Source organism: Trichosurus vulpecula, chromosome 1 (assembly GCF_011100635.1).
Source record: "Trichosurus vulpecula isolate mTriVul1 chromosome 1, mTriVul1.pri, whole genome shotgun sequence".
NCBI classification, from domain to species: domain Eukaryota; kingdom Metazoa; phylum Chordata; class Mammalia; order Diprotodontia; family Phalangeridae; genus Trichosurus; species Trichosurus vulpecula.
In genome coordinates, this window is record NC_050573.1 from 56594290 (window position 1) to 56612219 (window position 17930).

A 17930-nucleotide genomic window follows, 5' to 3' on the forward strand; every position below is an offset into this window, starting at 1 on the left:
CCACAAGGCTCTGTCTTGACTCTATTCTCTTCTCGCCCTATGCTATTTCACTTGGTGATCTCATAAGCTCCCATGGATTCGATTATCATTTCTGTGCTAATGATTCTCAAATCTACTTGTCCAGCCCTAACCTCTCTCCTAATCTCCAGTCTCACATCTCAGCCCTCCCTCACTCAAATCAAAGTCAACTGCAAGTCATGTCATCATTTCCCTGATGTCATGGTCCTCTTCGAGAATGAAGGACAAACACAAGCCTCAAATCTCCAACTGCCTACTGGATAGCTTGAACTGGATATCTTGTAGACATCTTAAACTCAACATCTTTCAAACTGAACTCATTGTTTTTTTTAAAAAATCATTATTTATTGATTTTTAACCTTCTTAAATTTTTTTTGAGTTCCAAACTCTCTCCTTCCTTCCCATCCCTTCTCCATCCATTTGTGAAGGTGAGAAATGTGATATCAATTATACACATGAAATTACGCAAACATTTCCATGTTAGCCATGTTGCAACCCCCCCAAACACTGGCCCCCCCAAAACACCACGAAAAATAAAGAAAATGAACAAATTATGCTTTGATCTGCATTCATACTCTGTCAGTTCTTTCTCTGGAAGTGGATAGCATTTTTCATTTAAGTCCCCTAGTTGTCTTGGATCACTGTATTGCTGAGAATAGCTAATCATTCACAGCTTATCATCATACAATATTGCTGTTATTGCATACTGTATACAATGTTCTCCTGGTTCTACTCACTTCAGTTTCCCTTAGTTCACATAAGTCTTCCCAGGTTTTTCTGAGACTCTCCCCTATTCTCCCCTCTTGTCATTTCTTGTAGCACAATAGTATTCTATCACAATCATATACCACAACTTGTTCAGTCATTCCCCAGTCGATGGGTACCCCCTAAGTTTCCAATTCTTTGCCACCACAAAAAGAGTTGCTATAAATATTTTTGTGCATATATGTCCCTTTTGCTTTTTCTTTAATCTCTTTGGGATACAGACCTTATAGTATTGTTGCTGGGTCAAAGAGTAGGCACAGTTTGATAGCCCTTTGGGTGCAATTCCAAATTGTTCTTCAGAATGACTGGACTAGTTCACAACTTCACTGAGAGTGCATTAGTGTCCCAATTTTTTCACATCTCCTCCAGCATTTTTTAATGTTCCTTTTCTGGCACGTTAGCCAGTCTGATAGGTGTCAGGTGGTTCTTCAGAGCTGTTTTAATTTGCATTTCTCTAATCAACAGTGACTTAGAGCATTTTTTTCATATGACTGTTATAGACAGCTTTAATTTCTTCTTAAAATTGCCTGTTCATATCCTTTCACCATTTATCAATTGGGGAAGGACGCATATTCTTACAAATTTGACTCAGTTCTCTATACATTTGAGAAATGAGGTCTTTATTAGAGAAACTTGCTGTAAAATTTGAGCCCCCTCCATTTTCTGCTTTCCTTCTAACCTTGGCTACATTGCTTTTCTTTGTGCAAAACCTTTTTAATTTAATGTGATCAAAATTATCTATTTTATATCCTACAATACTCTTTCTATCTCTCTTGTTTGGCCACAAATTCTTCCATTATCTACACTGACAGGTAAGCATTTCCATGCTCTCATAATTTGTTTATATCACCCTTTATGTTGAAATCATACACCCATTTTGACTTTATCTTGGTATATGGTTTATGAGTTTATGGTATATGAGATACTGGTTTATATCTAGTTTCTGCCAAACTGCTTTCCATTTTTCCCAGCAACTTTTGTCTAACAGTGAGCTCTTGTCCCCAAAGCTTAATTCTTTGGGTTTATCAAACACTAGATTACTGTGGAAACTTACTACTGTGTATTATATACCTAATCCATTCTACTGATTCACCACTCTATTTCTTAGCCAGTATCAGATTGTTCTGATGAATATCACTTTGTAATACAGTTTGAAATCTGGTTCTGCTAGGCCATATTCCTTCACATTTTTTTTTATCGATTCCCTTGATATGTGTGACTTCTTGTTCATGCAGATGAACTTTGTTATTATTTTTTTCCAGCTCTATAAATTTTTTTTGGTAATTTGGTAATGGCACCTAAATAAATTTAGGTAGAAATGTCATTTTTATTATGTTGGTTTGGTTTACTCATGAGCAATTAATATCTCTCCAAATGTTTAGATATGTATTTGTGTGAAGTGTTTTCTAATTATGTTTGTATAGTTCACATAGCAGGTAGACTCCCAAGTATTTGTCTACAGTTTTTTAAAATGGAATTTCTCTTTCTATCTTTTCCTGTTGAACTTTGTTGGTAACATATAGAAATGCTGATGATTTATGTGGGTTTATTTTGCATCCTGAAGCTTTACTGAAATTGTTAATTGTTTCAACTGGTATTTTAGCTGATTCTCTAAGATTCTCTAAGTATACATTATATTACCTGCAAAGAATGATAGTTGTTTCCTCATTGCCTATTCTAATTCCTTTAATTTCTTTTTCTTGTATCATTGCTATAGCTAGCACTTCTAGTACAACATTGAAAAATAGTGGTGATAATGGGCATCCTTGCTTCACCTCTGATCTTATTGGGAAGGCTTCTGGGTTATCCCCATTACAAATAATGCTTGCTGATGGTTTTAGATACTACTTATCTTAAGGAAAACTCTATTTATTCCTATGTTTTTTACTATTTTTTTTATTGATGCAGAAAGCTTTTTCTGCATCTATTGAGATGATCATATGATTTCTGTTGGTTTTATTATTGATATGGCCAATTATGCTGATAGATTCCTAATACTGAACCACTCCTACATTTCTGGTATAAATCCCACCTGGTTACAATGTATGATCTTTGTGATATATTGCTGTAACCTCCTTACTAGTATTTTACTTAAAATTTTTGCATCAACATTCATTAGGGAAATTGCTCTATAGTTTTCCTTCTCTGTTTTGGCCCTTTTTGGTTTAGGTATCAGCACCATATTTGTGACATAAAAGGAATTTGGTGGGACTCTTTCTTTGCCTATTTTTCGAAATAGTTGAATAGAATCAGAATTACTGTTCTTTAAAGGTTTGGCAGATCACTTGTGAATCCATCTGGTTTTGAGGAATTTTTCTCATTTGTGGCTTGTTCAATTTCTTTTTTCTAAAATAGGGTTATTTAAGTATTTTATTCCCTCTTCTGTTGATCTAGGCAATTTATATTTTTACAAATATTCATCCATTTCACTTAGCTTCTCAGATTTATTGGCATATAATTGGGCAGAATAGCTCTTAACAATTACTTTAATTTCTTCTTCATTGGTGCATTCCCTTTTCAGTTTTGATACTGGTAATTTGGTTTTCTTCTTTTTCTTTTTAAATATAAAATTAACTAATGATTTATCTATTTTATTATTTCTTTATAAAACCAGCTCCTTGTTTTACTTATTAATTTAATGGTTTTTTCACTTCCAATTTTATTAATCTCTCTTTTGATTTTCAGGATTTCTAATATGGTGTTTAATTGAGGTTTTAAAAAATTTATCCTACTTCCTAGTTTTTTTTTTAACTTCTTGTGCTTCTTGTAAACACCATATTCTTGGATTCTGGTTTCTAATCCATTCTGTTATCCACTTCTGTTTTAAAGGTGAGATCCTCCTATTCAAATTCACAGTTGTGATTACTGTGTATTTCCCTCCATCCTATTTTTCTGTTTATCTTTCTTTTTTTATCCTGTCCCTCCTCAAAAGTCTGTTTTGCTTCTGATCCTGGACTCCCTTAATCCACCCTCCCTTCTATCAGTCTGTCCACTCTACCCCACCCTTCTCTTATGCCTTTCCCCTCCTTCCCTGTTGGTTGAAGTAGATTTCTATAACCAACTGGATATGTTATTCCCTCTTTGAGTCAATTCCAATGACAGTAAGGTTCAAGCATTGCCTGCCACCCCCCTGTGTCAACAACCCGGCTGGCAGCTTCTGTGGGGGTATAAGATTCACCCACAGCCAGCACCCAGAAAGCTGCCAACAGCACAGGTTCTTTTGATCTGCCTAATTAAGGAAAGCAAGGTGAAGGGGTTGATAAGCTTACTTTTAATTCAAATATCATTCAGTTAGCTCAGGGGAAAAAAACCAGCACCCTGAACTTCAAAACAAAATGCAAACACATTACAAACATCAACAGACTTTGTCTGATTCAAGTCCCAACAGATGGTTACGAGAGTTCAACAAAGTTTCAACATCCGGGTTTACAAGCTGGAGGGCTCCTTAACTACAGCTGCCCGGAGTCTCCTCATCAACACCATCTCCAGAGCCCCGCACAAATGGCTCCGTCCTCCCTTCTTATAGGGCTTCAGACATCAAACATCATCTGAATCACCAGAGCTCAAGCTCTGGTGATTGGTTCTTGAGTTGGCCCCTCCCCTTAGGACCCTGGGAGGTTCATATCCACATGGATTACATTAACACCTAATGGGGTTTGGGCCTGGGGCTTAGGACCTAGTAAAGCTCATTGAGCTAAATTGAGTCACTCAAAGAAAGCAAAGGCCATTCTGGTTACACCCCCCCATTATCCCTTCCACTGTAAAAATTCTTTCCTGTGTACCTCTTTTATCTAAGCTAATTTTCCCTATTCTCTCTCTCCCTTCTCCCAGCACATCCACCCTTTTCACCCCTTCATTTAAAAGAAATCACACCATCATAGTCAACTTGCATCCATGCCCATGGTCTCTATTAACTTCGACTGCCCTAATAATGATAAAGTTCTTAGGAGTTACAAGTATCATCTTCCCATATAGGAATGTAAACAGTTTAACCTCACTGAGTCCCTTATGATTTCTTTCATGTTTACCATTTTATGCTTCTCTTGATTCTTGTATTTGAAAGTCAGATTTTCTACTAAACTCTAGTCTTTTTATCAGGAATGCTTGAAAGTCCTCTAATTCATTAAACATTTATTTTTCCCCTGAAGGATTATAGTCAGTTTTGCTGGGTTGGTTATTCTCGGTTGTAGCACTAGGTTCTTTGCCTTCTAGAATATCACATTCCAAGTTCTCCACTTCTTTAGTGAGGAAGCAGCTAAGTCTTGTGTGATTCTGACTACAGCTCCATAGTATATGAACTGTCTCTTTCTGGCTGCTTGCAATATTTTCTCCTTGATGTGGGAGCTGTGGAATTTGTCTATAATATTCCTGAGTTTTCATTTTGAGATCTCTTTCAGGAAGTACTCTCTCAGGTGTACTCTTTCAATTTTTATTTTACATTCTGGTTGTAGAATATCAGGGCAGTTTTCTTTGATAATTTCTTTAAAAATGATGTCTAGGCTCTTTGTTTGATCATAGCTTTCAGGTAGTCCAATAATTCTTAAATTATCTCTCCTGGAACTATTTTCTACGTCAGTTGTTTTTCTAGTGACATAGTTCACATTTTCTTTTATTTTTTCATTCTTTTGACTTTGATTGTTTCTTGATATATCATGGGTTCATTAGCATCCTCTTGCCCAATTCTTATTTTTAAGTAATTTTCTTCAGTGAGCTTTTGTATCTCTTTCCCCATTTGGCTCGCTGTTTTTAAAGGATTTTTCTCTTCAGTAGATTTTTGTGCCTCTTTTACCATTTGACCAATGTTGTTGTTTTTTTAATTAAGATTTTTATTTTTAGTTTACAACACTCAGTTCCACATGATTTTAAGTTCCAGATTTTCTTCCCCCCCTCCTCTGCTCCCTCCCCAAGACGTCATGGAATCTGATATATCTTCTACATATAACTTTGCATTGAGTTTATTTACACAATAGTCAAGTTGTAAAGAGGAATTATGACCAATGGAATGAATCTTGAGAAAGAAGAAACAAAACCAAAAAATAAAATGAAAACAGAAACAAAAGAGAAAAAAAAGGAAAAAATAGGAGAGCAAACAGTGTGCCTCAATCTGCATTCAGACTCCATAGTTCTTTCTCTGGATGTAGATAACTCTCCCCATCATGAGTCCTTTGGAGTTGTCTTTGAACCTTGTATTGCTGAGAAGAGCCAAGTCTATCAGGGTTAGTCATCACAGAATCCATATATCTGTGGTTGTTTATAATGTTCTCCTAGTTCTGCTCCACTCACTCAGCATATTATATTTCCAGGTTATTATGAAGTCTGTATCTTCCCCATTTCTTATAGTACAATAGTATTCTATTACCTTCATATACCACAATTTGTTCTGCCATTCCCCAATTAATGGGCATCTCATTGAATTCCAATTCTTTGCTACTACAAAAAGAGCCACTATAAATATTTTTGTACATATGGGTCGTTTTCCCACTTGTGTGATCTCTTTGGGATACAACAATAGAGGTGGTATTGCTGGGTCAAAGGGTATGAACATTTTTATAACCCTTTGGGCCTAGTTCCCAATTGCTCTCCAGAATGGCTGGATCAGTTCACAACTCCACCAGCAATGCAACAGTGTTCCAATTTTCCCACATCCTCTTCAGCATTTACGATTTTCCTGTTTTGTCATTTTAGCCAATCTGACAGGAGAGATGTGGTACCTAAAAGTTGTTTTGATTTGCATTTCTCTAATCAGTAGTGATTTTGAGCATTTTTTCATATGCCTATAAATATCTCTAATTTCTTCCTCTGAAAACTGCCTGTTCATAACCTTTGACCATTTCTCAATTGGGGAATGACTTGTATTCCTATAAATTTGGCTCAGTTCCCTGTATATTTTAGAGATGAGGCCTTTATCAGAGACACTAGTTGTAAAGATTTTCACCCAATTTTCCACTTCCCTCCTAATCTTTGTTGCATTGGCTTTTTTAATACAAAAGCATTTCAATTTGACAATCAAAATTATCCATTTTGCATTTTGTAATGCTTTCTATCTCCTGTTGTATCATGAATTCTTTGCTTTTCCATAAATCTGATAGGCAAACTATTCCTTGCTCTCCCAAATAGCTTATAGTATCAGTCTTTATTCCTAAATCATGAACCCATTTTGACTTTATTTTGGTATATGGTGTAAGATATTGGTCTATACCCAGTTTCTGCCCTACCACTTTCCAATTTTCCCAGCAGTTTTTGTGAAATAGTGAACTCTTAGTCCAGAAGCTGGATTCTTTGGGTTTATCAAAGAGTAGATTGCTATAGTCATTGTCTATTGCGCCTTGTGCACCTAACCTATTCCACCAATGGTGTTTTTTAAGATGTTTTCTTCAGTAATTTTTTTGTGCCTCTTTCATCAAGCTGTTGATTTTCTTTTCACAATTTTTTTGCATCACTATTACTCTTTCCCATTTTTTCCTCTACCTCTCTTATTTGATTTTTAAGATCCTTTTTGTCCTTTCCAGGAATTCTTGTTGGGCTTGTGTCCAATTCACAGTTTCTCTTTGAGGCTTTGCTTATAGCTGCTTCGACATCTTTTTCTTCTTCTGAGTCTGTGTCTTGATCTTTCCTGTCACCATAAGAACTTTTTATGGTCAGATTCTTTTTTTGTGTGGTTTTCTCATTTTTCCAACCTATTTCTTGAATTTTAATTTTATGTTAAACTTGGGCTCTGCTCTTGGGGTGGAAGTGGCACTGTCTCAAGTTTTAGGTTTTATTTGTACTGCTGTTTTCAGAGATAGTTCTGGGAGATGTGTATCTTTTTAGTCCCTCTTACATGGCATGATCCAACAAATGATGTGGTCATTGCCCTTCTGGCCTCTTCTTTTCCTTACCCAGGAAGGGACCTTGTTCCCTTGCAGCCACAAGTGCTAGTGCTCCTTTCTGCCTTGGAAATGAGACCAGGGCCCCTGTTCCCTTACGAGTGACCACGAGCACTCTTCTCTGCCTTGGAATTATGACCAGGGCCCTTGCACTCCTGCAAGTGCTAGTGCTCCTCTTCGCTCTGGAACTGAGACTTGGAACTAAATATGGGCAATTCCACTAGTTCCTGCACCCAGTGCCAACAAATGGTCTTCTGTAATCTCTTTCTGCTGAGGTTTCCAAGTCCTTTACTGTTTGTAGGCTGAGAGCTCCTGAAGCTGCTACTGCTGCTGCTGTTACAGCTGCCTTCAAGGCCTATCGCTGGTGTTGTAGTGGTGGTATTGCCATGTCCTGCACTGTGCTCCATTCTGACTTCCACCCTGGTGTCTCAGACCTTCTCAGTCAAGCTTCTAAGTTGTCTTGGGCTGGAAAAATGTCTCACCCTGGCCTTTTGTTGGCTCTGCCACTCCAGAATTAGATTTAAAATGTTACTTTAAAATTGTTTGGAGAGGAATGTTGTAAGAGTTCAGCTGAGTTGTTGCCTATGCTCTGCCATCTTGGCGCCTCCCTTCCTCATTATCTTTTCCCTAGAACCTTCCCCTCTTCCAAATTTCCCTGTTACTACAAGGACATCACCATTCCCTCAGTCACAATCTCTTAGCTCACAACTTAGCTTTCTCTCACTATCCCATATCCAATGTGTTACCAACTACTCTTGACTTTACCACAGAAATAGCTCTTCTTTAAGCTCCCTTCTCTCCTCTGATGCAGCTGTCATTCTAGGGCAGGCTCTCATCACCTTATGCCTAGACTATTGTAGCAGCATCTCTCCATTCCAGGCTGTTAACTATTCAGCTGCCAATGATCTTTCTACTGGCCAGGTCTAATTATGTCACCCCTCACCCCACACTCCATAAATGCCAATGATTACCTATTCCCTTCAAGATCAAATGTAAAATCCTGTTTGGCTTTTAAAGCCCTTTCCACCCAGCCCCTTTCCTCCCTTCCTGTCTTTTTACACCGTACTCCAAGTTACAATGACTTTCTTGCTATTTCTCACACAGGATGATCCGTCTCCTCAGTCTATGCCTTTTTTTCTTGCAGTATGTCATGCCTGGAATGCTCTTCCTTCTTTATAACTACCTTCTGGCTTCTTTCAAGTTTCATCTCAGATCCCATCTTCTGCAAGAGGACTTTTCTGGTTTCCCTTAATGCTAATGCCTTCCCTCCTGAGATTACATCCAATTTATGCTGCATGAAACTGACAAGTACATAGCTGACTCCCCCATTAGAATGTGAGCTCCTTGAGGACAGGGACTGTTTTTGCCTTCCTCTGTTATCCTCAGCATTTAGCACAGTGCCTGGAACGTATTAAGAGCTTAATAAATGCTTGTTGACTTCATTTGTTGACTTGGAAACAACTTCAGCATATAGAAAATTAAACTAGAAGAACCTTTAGACACAGAACACAAAATTTCAAAATGGGGACCTGAGAACACAGAGCAAAGAAGCTGGAGTTGGAAGGGACCTTCAAGATTATCTAGTGCAATTAGATTCCAAAATTCATAGTAAGTGAAAATAATTAATGCATTGCAGATTTAAACAAAGACATGTTGAACTGACTTGAATTTTGTCCTTAGTTCTACTTTCCTTGTATAGAACTACTTTAAGTGCTGAATTAAGTTGAGTCTTTTACCATTCAACCAAGATGTTTTGAATTCTGTCCTTAAATGATTTTCCAGTCCTCGATATATAATAGGCTCAGTACCCAAAAAGTTATTATAGGTAGCTGAGTAAAGTGCACCATCTGCAAAGAAATGGGAAAAAGGTATAGACAATATTTACTAAAACAATAAAAAAAGCCAAAATCTACCAGAAGAGCAAAAACTAAGTAACTTTACTCAGTAGGGCTAATTCCAGGAAGCAGAGGTCATAACATCAGATTAGGAAAGATCTTTAAAAAAGAGCTAAAAGGAATATAGAAGAACATAAAATACCGGAGGCAGAAGGGCTTTCTATGAGACACGGGAACATGAGGAGTTTGGTCTTATAACACAAGAGAGTTGGCATCAGAAAGGCCCTTTAAGGTCATCTAGCCCAATGCCTACCTAAAGATGAGCTCCCTCCACACAATTCTGAACTGTGGCCATCCAGTGCCTTCTCGGAATTCTCTAAAGACAGGTGACTTAATTTCCTCCAGGATGCACTATTCAATTTTTGGACATTTCTGAATGTTTGAAATTTTTTATTACATAGTACCAAAATCTGTCTTACTATAATTCCCCTCCTACTTTTCCCCCACAAATAACTCCTTGCCCACCAAATTATTCCCAGTTCTTCCCTCTGTATGTAAACAAAGTAAACCTAATCTCTGTCTTCCACATGATTATTCTTCAATATTCAGAGATAGCTATCATGGTCCCCATAAAGGCTCCTACAGGTAACAGGGAAGCATTGAATTGTAATTTAAATTATTAAATTTAACAATAAAAAGTCATATTCTTTTCTACTAACAATCCTCCCTTCTTTTCTCTTATGCCCTTAACACACACATACACACACATTTTTTTTTCTGTTTCCTTATCCCTTACTAAAATTTTCACTCTCAGAAGCCATATTGTTGACTTTACCTTACAGCAACAAAGTCAGATTAATTTAAGGAATGTCCAGGGATGGCTTTATCATTTTAAAATAAAATATCTCTAAGCTATGTCAATACTACTACCTTCTGGGTGGTGAGGTAGAGAGAGAGCAGGGATAATTTCTAAAACTTTAGAAGGACCTTCACAGACCTGAGATCTGCCAGAGGTTTAACTATTTAGAACTCAGAAAATTTTGCAGAAGTGAGCAGGCCGAAACATATCCTAAATGCTTCATAGAATTCAATTTAAAATCTGACAAATTTATCCTTATTAGAAATCTTTGGAGATTTCAAGCCTAAACTATAATAAAAACCACATTTCAGAGAAGAAATCTGATTTGGCCATTAACTAACAATCCCATCTGGACTGGTATGTCTTAGAGCTATGGTTAACTGGATCAGCAGTAATGTTACTTGTCTGAGCCTGCTCTCTGCCAAAGTCAACCCCAACCCTTCTATGCCACAATGAGGTCGTAGAGAAGGACTCAAGTCTGTTTTTATTTTGTTTTTTGGAGAAAATAAGGGTTAAATGACTCGCTCAGGGTCACACAGCTAGTAAGTTTCTGAAGCCAGATTTAAACTCAGGTCCTCCTGACTCCAGAGCTGGTGCTCCGTCCACTGTGCCACTTAAGTCTGAAGGGCCTGGTTTTGGGGACAGTAATGATAAGAAAACATACCTACAAACACAGAGCTATACTTGAGGGTAGGATCAAATGGACATTTCCCTCTGCTCTCCTTGTTGCTGCCCTCTAGATGCATTTCGATATTGTTGATAACCTGGGTTAAACATCAGAAATGAACTATGGCATTGTATGAAATACCGCTGATACATCCACGGAGCTTCACAGTTACATAGCCCTCTCACACACATGCTCCTTTGGTCCTGACAACTCCAGGGAGGAGGCAGTGCATGGACAGTCACCCCATTCTATAGATGAGGTAATTAAGGCCCAAAAAGGTAAGATTCAGGACAGGAAGGGTCTTTAGAACAAACTTAGTTCTACTCCCTCATTATACGGATGAAAAAATTGAGGCTCCAAATGGCTGACTTGCCCAAAGTCAGAAAGATAATAAAAGCAGGGTGTAAAACTAGGTTCTAATGCAGAGCCAGTGCTCTTCCCACTAGCCCACACAGCTGTAAGCACAATGGGATCCTAGGTTTAGAGCACAGGGGCCATTGAGTTCAACGCCATGTGCTGAGCACTCAATCAACCTCTAGGGGGAGAAGATACAACAAAATAGAAGGTCCCTACCCTAAAAGAGCTTATTATTTAGTTAGGGAAACAAGGCACACACATTATAACCAACTAAAAAACAAAAATGAAATACCTGCTACGTGCCGGGCACTGTACTAAATGCTGTGGCATGGATACAATCCCTGTTCTCAAGGAGCTTACATTCTAATGAGGATAGAACCACATTGATAAATACATAGAGAGCAAATATCAAAAGGGTAGATTACAAACAAATACACAATTGTTAAATACAAAGTAGTTTGACAGGGCAGGCACTAGCAGTTGAAGGGAAGGTTTTCCGGGGAAGATAATGCTTGAACTGCATCTTGAGGAGGAAAGGGATTCTATGAAGCAGAAGTGAGGGGGAGAACCTTCCGGGCATGCAAATGGGCGGTGGAGGATCCTGTGTGAGGAACAGACACAACCCAGGTTTGGCTGGACTGCAGAGTGTGGGAGGAGGGGTGTATAATGAGGCTGAAGAGATAGGTTGGGGTCAACTTCGAGCTGATAGGGAGCCACTCTAGTAGACTAGAGGAATGACATGGTGAGATCAGTGTTTAAGGAAAATTACTCTGGCAGCTGGGTGGAGAATGTACCGGAGTGGGCAGAGACTTGAGGCAAGAACACCAATGACTAGATATGCAATAACGAATGCAAGAGGTGATGAGGGCCTGAACCAAGGGGGCAACTGTGTGAGGGGAGAGAAGACATCAGAAGTGAGAGATATTGTGAAGGTGGAAATGGCAAGACCTGACAACCCACCGGATATGTGGGGTAAGAAAGAGTGAGGATTCTAGGAATGTGGAGATCTGGAAGAACGGTGCAGTGTCAACATGAGTAGTAGATGCAATAGGTGCAAGAGAAATTCAGAGAAGAAGAGAGCAATGGGAGGCGCCAGAGCTAGGGAAGTCTCTCAGAGAGATGGGATATCACTGGGCTCCGTCAGGGCAGATTGCACATAGAGGGAAGGCATTCTGAGCGGGTAGAAGAGCTTGAGCAAAGGCACAAATGAATCTGTGTGACGATGTGTGGCCTTTCATGGCTGTACGGAAACAGGGGGATTGGATGAGATACAATGGGGCCTGAAAGCCAGGGAATTTGAACTTTATGCTGTAGGTAACTGGAACCATAGAAAGGCAGTGGACAAATCTGGACAAATCTGCTGAAAAGTATCTAAGAAAGGTTATTCTGGGTTTGAAAAAATGCCAGATCTTGCTGTTTCTACCTCCACAGTATTTCTTGACCATGACCTCTTCTCTTGTACCCCTTAGCCTGTACTGGTTCAGGCCGTCCTCACCTTACACCTAGATCACTGCAGCAGCTTCGTGATTGGTCACCCTACTTCAGTCTAATTATGCACTGAAGCCTTAAAATCTGACCATGTCACTTCCATACTCAATCAACTCCAGTGGTTTCCTACTGCCTTGAGGATAAAGTCTAAAATCCTTGGTTTAGCTTTTACCTTTACAACCTGGTTCCAACCTATCTTTCTGATCTCACTGACCCTGTTCCCCCTCCTGCAGTCTGCAAACCAGCTACACTAGCCTTCTCTGTGTTCCTCACTCATAATACTCCATCTCCCATCTCTGGGCCTTTGCATTAACTGTCTCCCCTGCCTGGAATGCCCTCCCTCCTTAACCTCCACCTCAGAGAGCCCCTTGCTTCAAGATCAGCTCAAGCACTGTTTTTTTCATGAAGCCTTTCCTGATCTGCTCAACTGCTAGTACCCTCTCTCCCTACCTTGTATTTTTTACTGAATTGCATTTATTCACTTTTAGCTAATATATGTACTTCTTGTCTCCCCCACATGAATATAAGTTCCTCATCTGTAGGGATTGTTTCATTCTTTGTACATGTATACTTATGGCCTAGCAGTGCTTCATATATAGCAAGTTATATAGAGTTTACATAGTAGGAATATAAAACTCAATAAGTACCTTTTGATTCAGTGATTGCATAACTTCCCATTGCCTACCAAATAAAGTTTAAACTCCTTAGCTTGACATTCAAGGCACTCCACAACTGGCTGCTCCCCACCTCTAGAGCTTCTGTTCCACATAATCCCAAATGGGCTACGCTACCACAAACATTTATTACTCACCAAACATAACTTGTGCTTTCTGATCTCAGTACCATTGCTTATACCATTCCCTGTGCCTAGAATGTCCTCAATGTCTCAGGTGTCACCTGAACTGTCTAGGAAGCTAGGGGGTCTTTGTGGTGGAGGTGAGGAGGTAGGGCATTCTAGACATGGGGGTATAAAAGTGTGGAGGCAGGAGATGGAATGTTTATGCAGGAAACAGTGTGTAAAAGGATATGATACGAAACAATATTGGAAAGGTAGGTTTATAAAGGACTGAAAAACCAGGCTGAGGACTGTGCATTTTATTTTAGAGAAATGGTCATTGAACAGGACTAGGAAATCACTGAAGATTGTGTATTGTGTCCCCTTGGTAGACGATAACTGACATAAGGGCCTTTGTATCCCCTTTAGCACTGAACACAGTGCTCTCCACACAAGAAGCTCTTAGCTGTTTGGAAAAAAGAAAGACTAGAGAAAGACTACAGAAACTACCTGGAAGGATTATACTGCAATGACACGGGTTTGAAGTAAGGAGGAATAAAAGGCACTGACCTGAGAGACAATGCTAAGAACCAATGAATGAGATTTGGTAACTGTGAGGATATGCAGGATTGGGAGGAATCAAAGGTGACATCAGGACTTCTAGTCTGGGTGCCTAGGATAATGGTGGCACCAGGGACAGGCAGAGGGAAGCAGGGGGAATGTCTTTTGATGGGATAGGATGATAAGCTGGGGACACTAAGTGTGAAGACTGAAACAAGGACAATATGCATTGGTTTTGTAATGGCAAAAAAACATGAGCCACATGAATGCTTTCTGAAACTTAATCAAGTAACCAACCGTTTGCCCATTCAAATGCTTACCAGGGAGTCACAAGCTGGATGAAATGCATTAGTCCCACAAACATACAAAGTTGTGTCATTTATCTTGTGGAGGAGAAGGATATAATTGCGACATTGTATCTAAAACAGTGAGGGAAAAACAAAAATTCACAATACTTCCAAATCTTATAATAGAATCACAGTGATAGAAAGGAACTCTGAGGGCCCCCCCCATATACAACTCTGATCTGAACAAGAATCCCTCTGACAATATCCCAACAAGGGATTGTCTAGCTTCTACCATGGAAATTCTGAAATTAAAGGGCCTGAATTCAAATCAAAGCTGAGCCACTGTGTGGCCTTGGGCAAAACACTTCCAGGCTCTGGGCCTATTTCTTCATCTTCAAAATGAGGCGGCTGGACTCCATAAGGGACCCTTTTCAACTCTAAGCCCTTGCAGATTGGCAGCTACAGAGAACTCATTAGGCATCCCATTCTACTTCTGAACAGCTCTCCATGTGAAGGAATTTTTTTTAATTACATTAAAGCCAAAATCTTTTTCTGTGAAACTTTCTCACAATCATTCTAGTTCTGTCATCTGGTGCCAAACTGGGTAAATTCAATCTTTCTTTCCTAGTACAGAGTTTCAAATGTCTGAAGATGATTATTAAGTCTTCTAAAAGTCTTTTCTTTTCTAACACAATCATTTCTAGTTTATTCAACCAATTCTCATGGTGTGGTTTACAGTCATTTCACCACTATGGACTAACCTTTTTACGGAATCACTCATTTCAACTGGGAAACCATAGAGCCAATTACAGATGTTTTTAATGTGTTCTGAGTTGAAGAGCTATACTCACTAAAAACAAATGAAATCACTAAGTACTGAATGCACCCTATACACAGGTACTCTGGAGCACACAATAGCGTAGCAGAGGATTTTTATCCTCAAGGAATTGGTAGTGTAGAAGGGAAGATGAGGTCTAAATGCTCAAAACATTAAAGGACATTCTAAGAATTATGCCACTCCCTTTTGCTCCCCCACCCAAGCACCTAAAACCTGCATGCCAAGATGTGGCATTGAAGTTTGGAGCTTCTGAAAGTTGTGTCAGCAGAAGCCAAATTCTGGTAGGTGTCACAACAAGCTGGGAAGGCAGAGGTGGGCTCAGAGTTGTCTGCAGGCCTGTTGAGCTAAGTCTGGAAAGGCTTATTCTAGGGTAACTATCAGGTGATGTGTTTTTCAGACATCGTAGCTCTTGGAAACTGTCTACTGTAGAAATTATGTGACCTATGATAGTGGAAAAAGTATCTATGCTGACAAATCTCCAAAAAATTGAAGGAGAGAAGTGTGAGATGACCATAATTATCATGTGAAGAGTGATCTGAATTTTGCGAAATACTTTTTATACACATGCACTCGTTCGAGTCTGACAACAGTCTTTGGGGGTAGGCTCTATAGGACAGTACTGTTGGTACTTACAGAGGAGCCTCAGAGACGTGGAATGATTGGCTCATGGCCACACAGTGAGTATTAGGGGCAGGATTTGAACTAGGCCTTCTTGACTTCAAGTCTTGCACAGTCCTCTAAATTATTAGCTAATTGGGATAATACAGGTAGTAACCTCAGGTAATAGGGAATGATAGGGTGTCAAGAGCTGGAAGGGACCTCAAGGAAGATCACGTCCAGCCCCCCCCCCCCCAGCTTAAAGAAGATAAAAGAGAGGCCCAGAGGGGCTAAGCCAATTGCTCAAGGTCCCACAACTACTTAGAGGCATGGCCAGAACTGGACTCCTGGCTCTTGGCTCCAGGGCTCTTTCCACAATACCACATCCCACGGTTTAAAGGGAGGGAGGAATTAGTGTGGGCTGATGGCTAGGAAGGCCCTGTGGACCAGAAATTCGAGGTGAGTCTTGAAGGATGGACAGGATTAGGAAAGTCACAGAGAAAAAGAGAGCAAAGGGCATTCCAGGCATGGGAAACAATGTGAGCAAAAGCAGAGAAGAAAATACTTTAAAAACAAATATTTAGTATACCACCTAGCACAGTGTTCTGCACCATATAAAAGTGTGGATTAAGTGAATAAGGGCACGTTTCTGAAAATTTAGAGGAAAATGATTAGTGTGAAAAAGTGGGGAAGAGTGTTAGACACCTGCACTAATATAAAAATATTTTAAGAAGCTTAAGTAGGTTTTTAAAGTAGTTTAAAAGCTCGCTCAATGTGAAAATGACTAACTTTAGTTTTTACAACATTAGTAACTTACTGCATCTTTCCCTCTGTGGATGCACTCCAGCTGCCTATCCTCAGTAGCAAACCAATACACCTGAAATCCAAAAACATACGCAATGAGTTTTATACACTTTTTCTGTCTATAACACAAAACCAAGAATTAGCTCCTTAGCGTGCACTTGTATTTTAGTACTTCAAGGGTGCATGATCTCATCATGGATGGTCCTCCTTCCATCAAGGTGCATTCCTTCTCTTCCCTCCCCACCCCCCTTGGCAGACAGCTTTATGAGTAGCTGTTGCTAAATAATAGCTAGCATTTATAGGATGTTTTATGGTTTGCAAAGTGCTTTACAAATATTACCTTTTTTGATCCTCACAACAATCCCAGGGGGTACGTACTATTATTACCCCATATTTTAAAGATGAAGAAACTGAGGCTGACCTAGGATCACACAACTAATGTCTAGGATTTGAACTCAGGCCTTCCTGAAACCAGGTCTAGTCTCTATCTAGCGTCAGTCAATAAACATTTAAGCTTCTACTATGCGTCAGGCATTGTGCTGAGCACCAAGGATACAAAGAAAGGCAAAAGACAGGCCCTGCCCTCAAAGAGCTGACAATCTATGGGAGGAGACAACATATAACCAACTATAGACAAGCTACATGTAGGACAAAGAGAATAATTAACAGAGGGAAGGTACTGAAATTAAGAGGGATAGGAAAGGCTTCGTGTAGAGGGTAGGGTTTTATTTGGGACTTGAAGGAAGCCAGAGAAGCCAGGAGATGGAGATAAGCAAGAATATCTCAAGTTTGGGGAAAACAAGAAAAAATGCACTGGAGCTGGGAGATGGACAGTCTAATTTGAAAAACAGCAAAAAGGGCAATGTCACTGAACAAAGAGTGGGGCATGGTTAGGGGGGTTAAGGTACAAGAAGACTGGAAAGCTGTGTGTGTTGAGGGCGGGGCTGATTATAAATGGCTTTAAATACGAGAGGACTTTCTATTTGATCCTGGAGATTGTAATAGGAAGCCACTGGAGTTCAGTACGGAGTAATATGGTGATACTTGCCATTTAGGAAAATCGCTTTGACGGCTGAGTGGAGGATAGATTGAAATGGGGTGAGAAGTGGCAGGCTGCCCCACCAGCAGGTTATTTCAATACTCCAGGAATGAAGTGATGAGGGCCTGCACCAGGGTGGTGGCAGAGTCAAAGGAGAGATGGGAATGTATTCAA

General features: G+C 39.6%; 1 protein-coding gene across 1 annotated transcript in view; it reads right to left on the bottom strand.

Annotated features, from left to right (window-relative positions):
* The window catches only part of LOC118843036 (semaphorin-4E-like), a 52700-nt gene that overhangs the window by 17512 nt on the left and 17258 nt on the right, over positions 1-17930 (bottom strand). Inside the window, exons 4-7 of the mRNA XM_036750423.1 lie at positions 16731-16790; positions 14512-14610; positions 11008-11107; positions 9386-9496 (exon numbers count right to left, since the gene is read on the bottom strand). Of these exons, the coding sequence (XP_036606318.1) occupies positions 9386-9496; positions 11008-11107; positions 14512-14610; positions 16731-16790 (370 nt within the window). The remainder of the gene's footprint in view (positions 1-9385; positions 9497-11007; positions 11108-14511; positions 14611-16730; positions 16791-17930) is intronic.